The sequence below is a fragment of the Diorhabda carinulata genome, chromosome 7 (assembly GCF_026250575.1).
Source record: "Diorhabda carinulata isolate Delta chromosome 7, icDioCari1.1, whole genome shotgun sequence".
In the NCBI taxonomy this organism is placed as follows: Eukaryota; Metazoa; Arthropoda; class Insecta; order Coleoptera; family Chrysomelidae; genus Diorhabda; species Diorhabda carinulata.
In genome coordinates this window covers 10883995-10897938 of record NC_079466.1, presented here as the reverse complement: position 1 = coordinate 10897938, position 13944 = coordinate 10883995, and the positions used below count along the sequence as shown (strand labels likewise).

Genomic DNA, 13944 nt, shown 5'->3' with positions numbered 1-13944 from the left:
AAACAAGAAATAATAGCAACTTTTTTTGTTTTATAGTATGTTTTAATGACCTCAAGTCAATGCCATTTTACTCATAGTCTTTTTCTATTTATATATAGCCAGAAATGTTACAATTTCTCTTTCTTCTATTAATGAATATAGTATTGGCAAGAGGATATGGTCTAATTGAGGATGATAAGAATAGTTCATGTCAATATTACTTAAAATTTCTAATTTAACATTGCATTGTTTCATTAACAACTAACATCAATTCTAATATGTTGATTTTACTTTTCTGAGAGAGAGAAATGTTTTAAGAATCTCTGAAATGTGCAGAACAAAATGAATTGAATGGTGACAGAAGGAAAGATACATTTTGTATTACTTAAATAAATACAGCTTCAAGAGGTTAAATATTTCTTGTTTTCAGGTAGAAGTAGTAACTTGGCACTAATTTTCCAACTAAGATGTTATTTCCTTTAAAATGAAAATACCGCTACCTACAAATTTTAAAGTTATTTTTGAAGCAAAAATTAGCACTGAAATTAGAAAAATCTAATGAAATACTTGAAGGGTACTCAAACAATCCTAATAATAGAATTCTCAAAATATATTTTGATAATATAGAAAAGTCCAAATGTCAAAATTTGTCTTTTGAGAATTATCTAATTATCAAAAAAAAACAAGTTTTAAGGCGAAAGAGACCTAAAATCAAGAATATTCACATGCAAACATACATACATACATATATATATATATATATATATATATATATATATATATATATATATATATATATATATATATATATATATATATATATATAGTATATATATATATATATATATATATATATATATACTTCGCAGAAAGAATCCGAACAATTGATACAAAAGAATGTATACTGAATCAGGTGTTATATGTACCCAAACTTAGCAAGAACTTAATATAAGTGACAGCTATAATAGAAAATGATGGTAAAGTGATATTTGAAGAAAATAAAGTATATGTGATTAAAGAAAACAAAAAATTTCTAGAAGGAATGAAAAATGAGAAAGGACTTTATACAATAGAACTTACAAAAGAAGATATAATGAGTGAATATACAGAAGAATGCAAGGAAGGAAGCATGTTGACAGAAACAACAGTAAAAAATTGATAAATTGGCACCGTAAACTTGCACATCTGAACATCAAAAATATGAAGAAGACAATTGAACAAGAAATTGTGACAGGAATGGATATTATCTCAAAAGATTGTGACTTATTTGAATAACCGTGTGATATATGTATGAGAAGAAAACAGACAAGATTTCCATTCAACACAGAGAGCACCAGAGCAAAAGCACCATTAGAAATTATTCACACTGATTTATGTGGCACAATCTACCCTCCAACATGGACAATAAAAAATATATGCTTACAGTATTAGATGATTACACACACTACTGTGTAGTTTATCTTCTAGAAAATAAAAATGAAACAACAGACTTCTTAACATAATAGATGAGATGGGAAGAGAACAAAATTTGAAAGTTGAAAAGATAAGATGCGACAATAGTGGTGAATATGTAAGTGATGAACTAAAATACTATTGTAGAGAAAGTGGTATTATTTTGGACTATACAATTCCATACACTCCCCAGCTAATCGGTAAAGCAGAATAGCTCAACAGGACAATAATTGAGAAAGTGAGAGCTGTATTATTCGAAACAAACAAATAAAAAATTCTGGGGTGAAGCAGTGAGAGTTGGGGTATATGTGTTAAATAGAAGCATCACAGAATTTTTAATTGTATACAAGACACCATATGAAATATAGTCAGTAGTCAGGCAAAAAGCCAAACTTAGAAAGGCTACAAGTTCTTGGATCAGAAGTATTTTAAAAAAATCTGGAATATTTAAAAAATTAGACACCCGATCAGAAAACCACTTCTTATGGGATATGCATCAACTGGATACCGTTTATGGAATAGAACCAAACAAGATATAATAACAAGGAGAGATTTAGTATTTAAAGAACCTCAAATTGGAAATAAAACTAATAATAAAATTGGACCATGAAAGTGAAGTAGAATCAGAAAATGAGATAGATAATAGTAAAGAACAAGAAAATCAAACACATTAAACAACAACAAGAAGATTAGATAGGGAAAAATATACAGCAAGAAAATGAAACAGAAAACATTTTTGAAAATAGTGATGAAGAAAATTTTAATTTGGGACAAGGTAAAGAAGAGGAAGAAAAATAAATAAATCAAAGCATTTTGAAGATTACGTTTTATTAACAAACAATGAAGCAACTGAAGGTCAAGACGTTGATTTTTGGAAACATGCTATAGAAGAAAAAAAAGAATCTTTAAAGAAAAATAATACCTGGGAATACGTAAACAAAAATCAAGCAAGTGGAAAGAAAATGTTGACAAACTTACCCGTATTCAAGATTAAGTACCATAGAACATACAAAGCCAGATTAGTTGTAAGTGGTTGTCAACAACAGAAAGGTATAGATTATGAAGAGATCTTTAGTCCGGTTGTACAAGTCAGTACACTGCAACTGATGCTAGCAATTTCAGCGCAAATAGAATATGAAATAAGAAAATTGGACATAAAGACAGCTTTTTGTATATGTTGAATGGAGACATTTATATGCAGATACCTGAAAGATACGAGAAGCAAGATGACAAAGTTTGTAAACTAAAGAAATCATTAAATGGGCTTAAACAAGCACCTATGAGATGGAATGAGTATTTCACAAAATTTTTGAAAGAAAATGATAAAATTTTGCTGGAGACAAAACAACGGGGTATGTTTTTTATTCTGGTGGACCAATAAGCTGGTGTTCCAGGAAGCAACCCATAGTAGCATTGAGCTCGACTGAGGCTGAATTCATAGCAGCCGCTGAATGTGTTAAAGAGTTATTGTTTTTGAAGGTATTATTAAAAGTTTGATTTTTCAAGATTCAAAAATTATTTTAAACATTGACAATCAAAGTGCAGTAAGCATAATAAAAAACGCACAGTTCAATATAAGATCTGAAAACATCGACGTTAGATATCATTTTATACATGAAAAAATTTGAGATGGCTTAATTTTCGTTAAATACTCGTGTACTGAAAATAATGTTGCAAATATTTTAACAAAACCATTAAATAATGTCAAATTTGTAAAACATAAGAATTTGCTAGTTGAGTGAGTTAGGTCAGATTTATAAGTTTTATTATTAAAATAACTTATAATTATTTTTTTATAAATATTAGGACAAGGTGTTGAGAAAGGTAATACTTTATAAAATAAATTAATATGTACCCATTTTATCAGTGACCTTACTTAATAGTTTAGTATAATAAAACAGGGTGACAGTCCCTTCTTGTTTAATCTCCTCATGGATAAAATTATAAACAAAGTAACATGTCTCAACCTCGTATACAGAATGGGCAACAAAAGGGTTGGTATGGTATGCTACGCCGATGATGCAGCAATCATCGCCGAATCAGAAAACGACAAATCTTCCAGTTTTTCTTGGTAAGCCGCCAACTCAATATGAACATTTCTATCAGCAAAACCAAATGTATGACAATCGCGAAGGATCCTCTCAGATGTAAGCTGGTGGTGGAGGACAATCCCATAGAACAAGTTATGCAATTCAGATATTTGGGCATAAACATATCAAGTTACCCACGACCCAGTTAAAGACCTAAGAAGCCAGATTAACAAAGCATCCGCACTATTAGGATGCCTACGAGATATAATCTGGTCCAAACCGTACATACGCAAAGATAGCAAAATTAGAATCTACAAAACTTGTATCAGACCCATCATGACGTACGGCACGGAAGTCCGTGAGGACACCAACCAGACGAAACAAATGCTGAGGGTGGCCGAGATGAAAACACTGAGAACAATAGTGGGGAAAACAAGAAGAGACAGAGTAGGAAATATAGATGTCAAAGAGCAATGCGGGATACAAGACATTGTGAGGTGGGGAAGACAACATAAGAGGCAGTGGTACAACCGTATAAGACGGATGGACGAGAACAGACTTCCGAGAATAGTCCTAGAAAACAACCCGCCCGGCTCAAGGCCTCCCGGGAGACCACTAAAAGGTGGAAAGATAGTTGGCAATCCACCTCTCAGGAAAAGATGCAGAGGCAACTTCAGAATTAACAGATCGACAGATCTCCAAGAAGTAGAAGAAGAGGTATAATAAGAATGATGTAAAATAGAAGAAGAAGAATATTTTTTGTAACCTTAACGGTAGGTAGAAAAATAAAAAAATTAAATGTTCTAAAAAAATGCGTGTATTCTGCTTAGAATTAAACAAATACAAACAAAATAACATAACAGAAAAATTAAGACATTTAGAAACATAAACAAATCAATTGGTCTAGGAAATATAAGAATATATAAATATTGAGGCTATTGTAAGAGCCCTTTTCTCCTTACTAAAGTTAAATGTAGACAAATCGGGTTTTGAAAGTTATATCATTTATAATTATAATTTACACAAAATGTGTTATTTATTAATTCAAATTATTAAATTAAATTACTAGTTGAAAGGCACTGAAATGCTGCTTGTAGTTCATGTAGAGAATTAACTGTAAATTTAAATTAAAATTAAACTAAGAATTCGCCAACCTTCAACTTTATTGTTTAATTCCTTAATTTAGTGAGGTTACGAGTTTGTAATTAGTCTGTATTGGTGGTATTGTTTTGTTTACAACATCATTGTTCTTTGCAGAATATATATATATATATATATATATATATATATATATATATATATATATATATATATATATATTCTGCATTTCCAAAGAATTTTGAGCAAGATGCCTTGACTACAAATTCAATTGAAGTTGCAGAGAATCATCTATTAGCTTTTAAGATAATAATTTAAAGATAATGCACAGAGCAGCGATGATTCTTCCATGTTGATTCATATGAAAAATAAGATGACAAAAATACTGGTGAGGAAGTTGATAGATTATTTTAGCGAGTCTCTACAGATTTCACTTTGTTTTTTTGGAGTGGAGAATCATCTATTAACTTAAATTTCTAGATAACGCTTAGATCAGCGATGATTCTTCAAAAGGTATTTTTTAATTTTTCCATTTTACATTGGTTTGATCCCTAACAATCGAAGCTTGAGAAGTTAAACTTCAAGTTACTAAACTATCGATAGCTTTCCAACGATAGTATCGAAACTATCGATAGCTTCAACTATCCAACTATCGGCAACCCTAGATCAGGGTCTGTGCACTGGAATAGGAGAAGTTCAGGACGATTTTCAACGCCATCTCTGTGACTGGCTCACATCTAAAAGCTTACTTTTTGATGTTTCATTTTTGAATGTTTGTCAATCTGGATTCTGAAACTAAGTTGCAATGACGTATCGAGACAACAACCTAAGATTATTGAAATGAACAACGTCCATCTTGCAAAGGTGTTTGATTTATTAGCTATTTGCATTTTTGTGCATTTAAAAGTTATTATTTGTTGCGAATTGTGCTATCGTGTTTACGTAATCAATATGAGTAAACGAGTAAAGGCCTGCCGTGTACCAGGATGCACGAATAAGCAAGCGAAAAGGTGAGAGTAATATTTACTATTTAGCAACATAAAAATATTTAAATTGAAATGAAGTTCATATCTAAACGAAAATAACTCTTTTCTTCCTAACTTCATTAATTTGTATTTAGGAAATCATTTTATTGAATGGTTAAATATGTTAAATTATTTTATCCTTATTTTACTTTTTTATAGACATTCCATTCCTACGAATGAAGACGTTTGCAGAATTTGGTTGCAAAGAATAAATAACCCCAAGTTAATGCTTGCAGATTCAGTATTATCATCACATAGAATGTGATATTCATTTTGAACCAATTTGTAGAAACCATAATGGCAGGTTAAAAAAACTTTCACTGCCAAGTTTACATTTACCTGGTAAGTACACATATTTACTTAGACAATAAAGCTCTTATGAATCATAGTGGAAAGTTATGCAGAGGAAAAAATTACTAACCTAAGCATTTTTTTATTGTTTTGATATCAGTTTAAAAATAAATCACCACCAACATCGGCGCAATAACGCGAATAATATTTCCATAACCAAAGAACAATGACGTTGTAAACAAAACAATACCACCAATACAGACTAATTACAAACTCGTAACCTCACTAAATTAAGGAATTAAACAAAAAAGTTGAGGGTTGGTGAATTCTTAGTTTAATTTTAATTTAAATTTACAGTTAATTCTCTACATGAACTACAAGCAGCATTTCAGTGCCTTTCAACTAGTAATTTAATTTAATAATTTGAATTAATAAATAGCACATTTTGTGTAAATTATAATTATAAATGATATAACTTTCAAAACCCGATTTGTCTACATTTAACTTTAGTAAGGAGAAAAGGGCTCTTACAATAGCCTCAATATTTATATATTCTTATATTTCCTAGACCAATTGATTTGTTTATGTTTCTAAATGTCTTAATTTTTCTGTTATGTTATTTTGTTTGTATTTGTTTAATTCTGAGCAGAATACACGCATTTTTTTAGAACATTTAATTTTTTTATTTTTCTACTCGCTAAGGTTACAAAAAATATTCTTCTTCTTCTTTTTTACATCATTCTTATTATACCTCTTCTTCTACTTCTTGGAGATCTGTCGATCTGTTAATTCTGAAGCTGCCTCTGCATCTTTTCCTGAGAGGTGGATTGCCAACTATCTTTCCACCTTTTAGTGGTCTCCCGGGAGGCCTTGAGCCGGGCGGGTTGTTTTCTAGGACTATTCTTGGAAGTCTGTTCTCGTCCATCCGTCTTACATGGTTATACCACTGCCTCTTATGTTGTCTTCCTCACCTCACAATGTCTTGTATCCCGCATTGCTCTTTGACATCTGTATTTCCTACTCTGTCTCTTCTTGTTTTCCCCACTATTGTTCTCAGTGTTTTCATCTCGGCCACCCTCAGCATTTGTTTCGTCTGGTTGGTGTCCTCTTACGTTTTTTGGCGTGAAGAATCATAATTTGCACTCTAGTTAAACATTGCTAATAGAGGGCGCTAGTATTGTATTGTATTGATGAGCCGAAATAGTACAGAAACATCAAATTTGAAACTAATTCCTTTTGAAGAATCATCGCTGCTCTAAGCTTTAACTAGAAATTTAAGTTAATAGATGATTCTCCACTCCAAAAAAACAAAGTGATATCTGTAGAGACTCGCCAAAATAATCTACCAACTTCCTCACCAGTATTTTTGTCATCTTATTTTTCATATGAATCAACATGGAAGAATCATCGCTGCTCTGTGCATTATCTTTAAATTATTATCTTAAAAGCTAATAGATGCTACTCTGCAACTTCAATTGAAGAATATATATATATATATATATATATATATATATATATATATAAATGGCTCTTAAAGCCATTTATTTAATAGAAAATTCATCATGTAAAATTATATTTAGAAACCAAGAGTTAATATTTCAACAAAAAACGTTTGGACCTTTTGTAATAAATGAATTAAATTTGAAAATAAATCAATTACACATTTCTCCAACGAAGATTGATTTAAAAGTGTTAAAATTAAAGGATATTTCAAATCAACTGGTAACACCAATATTCAAGGGAAACACTAATTTTCACATTCCCAGTATTTGGACTATTCTTCTTTATATAGCATTGATATTGGCCTTCATGTGGATTTTGTATAAGAGGAAACATTCAGGAAGGACAAGTAAGAATCACCCGCAGGCAACAGAAGATGGGATCCAGCTTCCAGGAGAAGCTTCTTTCTAAAGGGGGAGGTGTCACCTACGCCATTGCCCTTAGGTGGACAGTATATTGTGCTGATTAAGAACTTATTTTATTGTAGAATTGCTTAGCTTGTGTTTACTAAAAGATTATTTAATTCACGATTGTAATAAAAAATAGGAGTCTTGTAATTGAAGTTGTTGATAGAATTTATGTCAGAAATAAACTTTGTTTTTTAAAAACACTGTTCCAGTTAAAGCATATAACATTCGGTTCGTTTCTACAATTTGTTGACTGTTCGAACAAGTAAAGTTAAATTTTTGGAACTCTTAGTTGGGCGAACTGAGTAACTCAACTAGAAGATCTGTGTTGTGCCAGAAACCGGAAGAATCAAGAGGATATTGGTTGTTCCTGTGCAGTCCGAGCCAATGGAAAGGATCTTCATTCTATTGCTGTAAGTGTTTTTAATGTCATATAGAGGAAATATTAATTATTTACCTGACACATCTGACGATTCTGACTCAAATTCTTATTCAATTAACTCAAATTCAGGATCAAACTCTGTTAATACTAAAATAAAATTTAACTTAGCATCACCAAAACTTTTTTCTACGAATAATTTTAATAAAATGGCTACTCCACAATTGCCTATTTTAAAAAAAGAGTATCTTGATATGATACCCGAATTTGATGGAAACAATGCATTACTTCCTAGGTTTATAGAAATTCCAGAGAAATTAGTAAGTAAGTTTTATAATACTGTGGATGTAGGGGATTTTCAAAACGACTATTTGATGTCCAGCATCTTAGCAAAAATAAAACTTTAAATTCTATGTTGTTTTTACTTAAAAATGTTTGGAATTCATTAGATTTAAAAGTAGTAGCGTTGTCAGAAACTAATGCAAAAGGTAAGCCAAATCTAGAAAAAATATCCCTTGAAATATTTATTGTTGCACTAGATTTAGTGTTTGAAGTGACAACTGCTTCTAGCCATTTTGTATGAGCATCAACTAACACTAAAATATAGTTATCAAGAATTGGACCTAAAAAATCAATATGAATTCTTTCCCATGGTCTATCGGGAAAATTCCAATTTTTTAATGGTGTTTTGGGAGGATCACTTTTAGTTTTTAAACAATATTCGCAAGATTTAATTACATTTTCAATATCATAACTAATTTGCGGCCACCATACATAAGAACGAGCCAAGCTTTTAGTTTTAACCATTCCGAAATGAGGAGAATGTAGTTGTTTTAATATATTTCCTTTTAAATTACAAGGAATTACGACTTTGTGGCCCAGCATCAAACAACCATCGACAACACTTAAATTTTTTTTATAATTAAGATAAGGCTTACATAACTGTGGTATCTTTTTAGGTCACCCCATATTAACATATTTACAAATTTGTGATAAAATTTTATCATGTTGAGTTTCCGTTTTGATCTGTTCCCAAACAATCGGCAAATCAGTATTTGAGGCAATAAAGTTTAAGTAAGCACTCTCAATGTCAAACTCTTTTAATTCTTCCCCTAAGGGTAAACGAGAAAAATAGTCAGCCGTATTATCTTTTGATTGCACATACTCCACATCAAAAACAAAATTAGAAAGTATTAGAGCCCAACGTTGCAATCTGTTAGTGGCAAGTGGTGGAATGCCTTTCTTATTTCCAAATAAAGTTACTAAACATTTGGCATCAGTTTTTATCGTGAATCTCCTACCATACAGATACTGATAAAACTTCTTCACGCCAAAAACAATGGCTAAAGCTTCTTTTTCTACTTGAGAATATTTTTGTTGACTGCTAGAAAGTGTTAAAGTTGCAAAACTAATGGGTTTTTCTACATTATTAATGGCATGTGAAATCATAGCTCCAACACCATAATAAGAACTATCAACAGTTAACTTTACTGGTAAATTTGGGTCATAAAGCTCCAAAATGGGAGCAGAGCTAATTATGTTTTTAAATTTATTATATGCCTTTGTACATTGTTCAGACCAAATAAACTCAACATTTTTCTTCAATAAATTGTACAAAGGCTGAAGTACTGAGCCCGCGTTAGGTATAAATTTATTATAAAAATTCCCAAACCCCAAAAATGATCTAAGTTGAGTAATATTTTGAGGTACTGGAGCTTCAACAATCGCTCTAACTTTATCTTCACTTGTATGCAATCCGTATTTATCAATTGTGTAACCCAAATAATGTACTGTGAGTTTTTGAAAAATTCACATTTGTCTAATGCTACCGTAAGACCACTTTTTTGTAACCTATCCAAAACTTTTTCAACCTTTCTTAAATGAAAACCCCTGTTTTTTCCAGTAATTAAAATGTCATTTAAAAAACAAAAAACCCCATCTAAACCTGCTAAGATTTGTTCCATTATTCTTTGAAACATTGCTGGAGCACTAGCAATACTAGTCTAAGAGCCAGTGAAAGGCTACCTGTATGTATTTGACCAGACCTGATTTTTGGTGTATTGAGGCCCCTATACCTACCCTACATGGAATGGGGACTCACTAAGCCTAAAGTGGTGGACGCGGCTAGTGCGCAGGTAACACAGGTATTAATTTTGAATGAATTTTGAATCCATTTGACCACGTCTGCCGTTTTGAAATTATAAAATATATTATTATTATTATCGGAAAATAACATTGGCAGACTATTATCACGCCGATTTCTTTGTGGCAGACAATTTTGAAATTTCAAAAAAAAGTCAAATTTTGAAAGTATTTGACCAGATCTGCCATTGATGTATTTTATTAATTACAGTCTAAAAAACTTATATATATCACGGCAGACGTCTACATCGCGTATAAATCTCAATAATTAACAAAATCCCAGCGACAGCCCGGTTAGATAGTTGGCCTAGGCCTAGCGATCTCTTTTTTTCACTCATGTAATACTGTTGTACTCATCCTTATCTGTACAGCTTATTCTATCTTATTCTAGTATATTCTTTCTCAACGTATAACGTTCAAAAAATATAGGGTGTGTACCTGGAAGGGTCAGATAACAGTCCCAACGTAGCCAGATGTTTTCAGTATAATTCTATGCGTACATATAGTTACCTCGTGTTTCGTGAATATTGCAATATACGTAGTGCTGATTATTTTATTTTTTTGTTAATTATTTATCAAATATATCTGACATGATGTCGAGTAATAAAGACCAAGTGAAGTGTGTTTTTTGTATAACATAAAAAATGAAAAATTAATAACTTTCTGTAGAGACAATGGCAAAATGCCGAACGATTTTAAGGTTAAGAAAATTTCATAAGTTGAAATATAATGACGTTATTTTACCAGATGAAATTTATGATGCCGCTTATCACAGTGCTTGTTATAAATCGTTTACAGCTTTAAAAAAAAAGTTTGTTTCGACAGAGATCACAGAAACGGTTGAATCACGACGTCATACTTCTATCTCTGCAATTGATGAACCATCAACATCTGTTAGTCATCATGTAACAATGCTAAATGATTCCCATGCAGATGTGAACGTGACCGAAACACCCGATGACATGGACATAACTACAGAAGCTGCAGAAGATCAGGCGCTGGAGGAAGTACCATGTGAAGATGTTCAGGCTTCTGGTAACGTGGCGGCAACCAACCCGCAATTGTGTTTTTTTTGTAACAAAAAAAAGAAACAAAACCGGTCTAAAAATGAGCCTTTACGGACAGCAGATAAGGATCAATTTGAAAAAAGTATTTTGTCAAAGTTCAAAGTAGATACAGAAATTTATAATGAAACTTTGTCAAAATTACAAAGTCATCAATTCCAGAACGTTCATTATCATGATGTTTGTCGGCAAGATTTTAGAAACAAGAAAAGATCCTTGGTTAAAAGTCCTGTCCGTACTTCTTGGCATATCTCTAGAGATTTACATGAAACGGTCTATAAAGAAATATGCAATTTAATAGAAGAAAATGTGGTAAAACGTGGACGTTGTTATTTATTAACGTACTTACATAAAGAGTATCTAGATATGTTTAATGAATTGAGTGAAAGCTTGGAAACAAAATCGATATTTAACACACACTTTTTAGAAGAAAAAATCCGCAAAAAGTTCAATGATAAAATTCAAATTCTCATTTCTAAAAACAAGAAAGTAGTTGCCCCTAAAGGTATTACAACCATCGATGATTCATTATTTGCCCATTTGAAAGATCAAGACACACTGCAAGCAGCCGCCGCCATTTTACGACAGGAGATCATGGGAATAAAGAAGAAAAAATTACCTGACTACATAACAAGTCAACGACTGATCAATGGGGAATGTTCAACACCACCAATGGTGTCAGAATTTTTTTCTTCAATTCTCGGAGGTTATGGTCGTAAACATCGGAATTGTGATAGTTTTCAACGCCACGTAAAATCTTTGTCCCAGGACATCATTTATATGAGTCACAATGGTAACATTAAGACTTCGAAACACATCTGCTTAGGCATGGCGTTAAAAAGTCTTACTAGCAGTCGAAAGGTTATCGATATCATCAATCGTTACGGCCATTGCATCAGTTACAGCGCAATTGAAGAGCTTGAAACAGAAGCAACATTTTCTTCCGTTTCACGTACCGGGATATGTCCAGAGGCAATTAATAAAGAGGAGAATCTTTCGACAGGTATGGCATTCGACAATTATGATAGATTTGTTGAGACTAGGAATGGAAAAGATACTCTTCACGATACAGTTGGTATAATATACCAAAATATTGTACACGACAATTTAGAAGAAGAAGAAGAAGACGAAGAAGAAGAACGAGAAAAAACACGAGTTGAAGATATGACAGGAAATAAACGTAGAAGGCGATCTTTTGAAGCAGTCCAACATGAATTGCCACAGTGCGCTAAAAAACTGAAAAAAAGCGACTAATATTGAAATTCAAAGTGAGGAAGAGATTAATTTAATAGTGCATAAGAGTCTTTACGATCAAATTGACATTATTTGGATGTTAAGTCACGCTTTTGGGCTGCCCAATACCCCTATGTGGACTGGTTTCAACAGTAAAATAATAACCGATGATAGTCCTCAGCAATTAATTTCCTACTTAACTCCGATTAATGAATCTCCAACAAGTAATGCAGTTGTTTTGGCTACTATGCATCAATGCATGTCAGTATTGCAAGAGCTAAATCAAGAGTACATGCAAGTAACTTACGATTTAGCTATTGCAAAAATCGCTTTGCAAATCCAAGCTACGGAAAGTAACACCTTTAGAAAACTATTCATACACTTGGGTGCTTTTCATATTATGATGTCATATTTTAAGGCGATTGGAAAGTTTATTAATGATTGTGGTTTGACAACCATCATGGTTGACAGCGAAATGCTTGCTAGTGGATCTATTTCAAGTTTTATTGAGGGCAAGCATTTCAATCGCTGTAAAAGATTACATCCAATGATGGCTTTGGGGCTACAAATTATGCATTTCAGATCTTTTTTAAAGTCTAAAAATATTAAAATTTCTAATGATATCGAAGAAGAACTTGCAAGATTACAAAGTTGTCAGACACCTTTACTTATTATTCACAATGAAAGTTTAAGAGAAATCTGTAATGACTATGTTATTTATGAACAGCAGACATTAAATGGTGATCATGGTAAAACATCGCAATTTTATATGATTTACATAAAACTTGTTTATCATTATTTACAACTAAGCAGAAGCATTCGTGCTGGAGACTTTCAATTGTATCTTGACATTCTACCAAAAATAACCAATTTATTTTTTGTTTTCAACCATCAAAATTATGCAAAATGGACTGTTCAGTATCATTACAACTTAAAGAAAGCTTATACAACTCATCCTGGTTTAGAGGAGGACTTTAAAAAAGGATTTTTTGGGATCAAACGTACCAGTAAACCATTTTCAAGGCAGCCCATTGATCTTACATTAGAACAGACCATCAATGCAGATGCTGCAAGAACACTTACTGGTATCTCACATCTGACTAATTCCATTTCAGCTCGTCAACGGTGGGCGAGAAGTCACGACATCCGCTCAACTATAATCACACACGTGTTAGAAGAGTTGGGAATAACCAAGAAGCAAGATATTTCAGTAGAGTTGCAGCCACATAATATCAAGAAAAGTTGTCAACAACTTGATAAGTTTATAAACTCGTTCGATCAGTATGTGAACCCCTTCAGCTTAGATTTATCACCCGATCAATTATTTAATATAGGTTCTGGGAA

General features: G+C 32.1%; 1 protein-coding gene across 1 annotated transcript; it reads left to right on the top strand.

The window, feature by feature from the left end:
• The first annotated feature begins 3797 nt into the window (after positions 1-3797).
• Positions 3798-5796, top strand: LOC130896559 (uncharacterized). Its single transcript, XM_057804739.1, has 2 exons — positions 3798-4128; positions 5744-5796. The coding sequence occupies exons 1-2, from the start codon at positions 3798-3800 to the stop codon at positions 5794-5796; spliced, it is 384 nt and encodes a 127-aa protein (XP_057660722.1).
• The last annotated feature ends 8148 nt before the right edge of the window (positions 5797-13944 follow it).

What these genes read in the sequence shown, in the direction of transcription:
- LOC130896559 (XM_057804739.1), top strand. Translation starts at nt 3,798, where the DNA reads ATGACGTACGGCACGGAAGTCCGTGAGGACACCAACCAGACGAAACAA. An exon ending in TCTCAGGAAAAGATGCAGAG is followed by an intron (nt 4,129 to 5,743) that starts GCAACTTCAGAA and finishes ACTTTTTTATAG; the next exon opens with ACATTCCATTCCTACGAATG.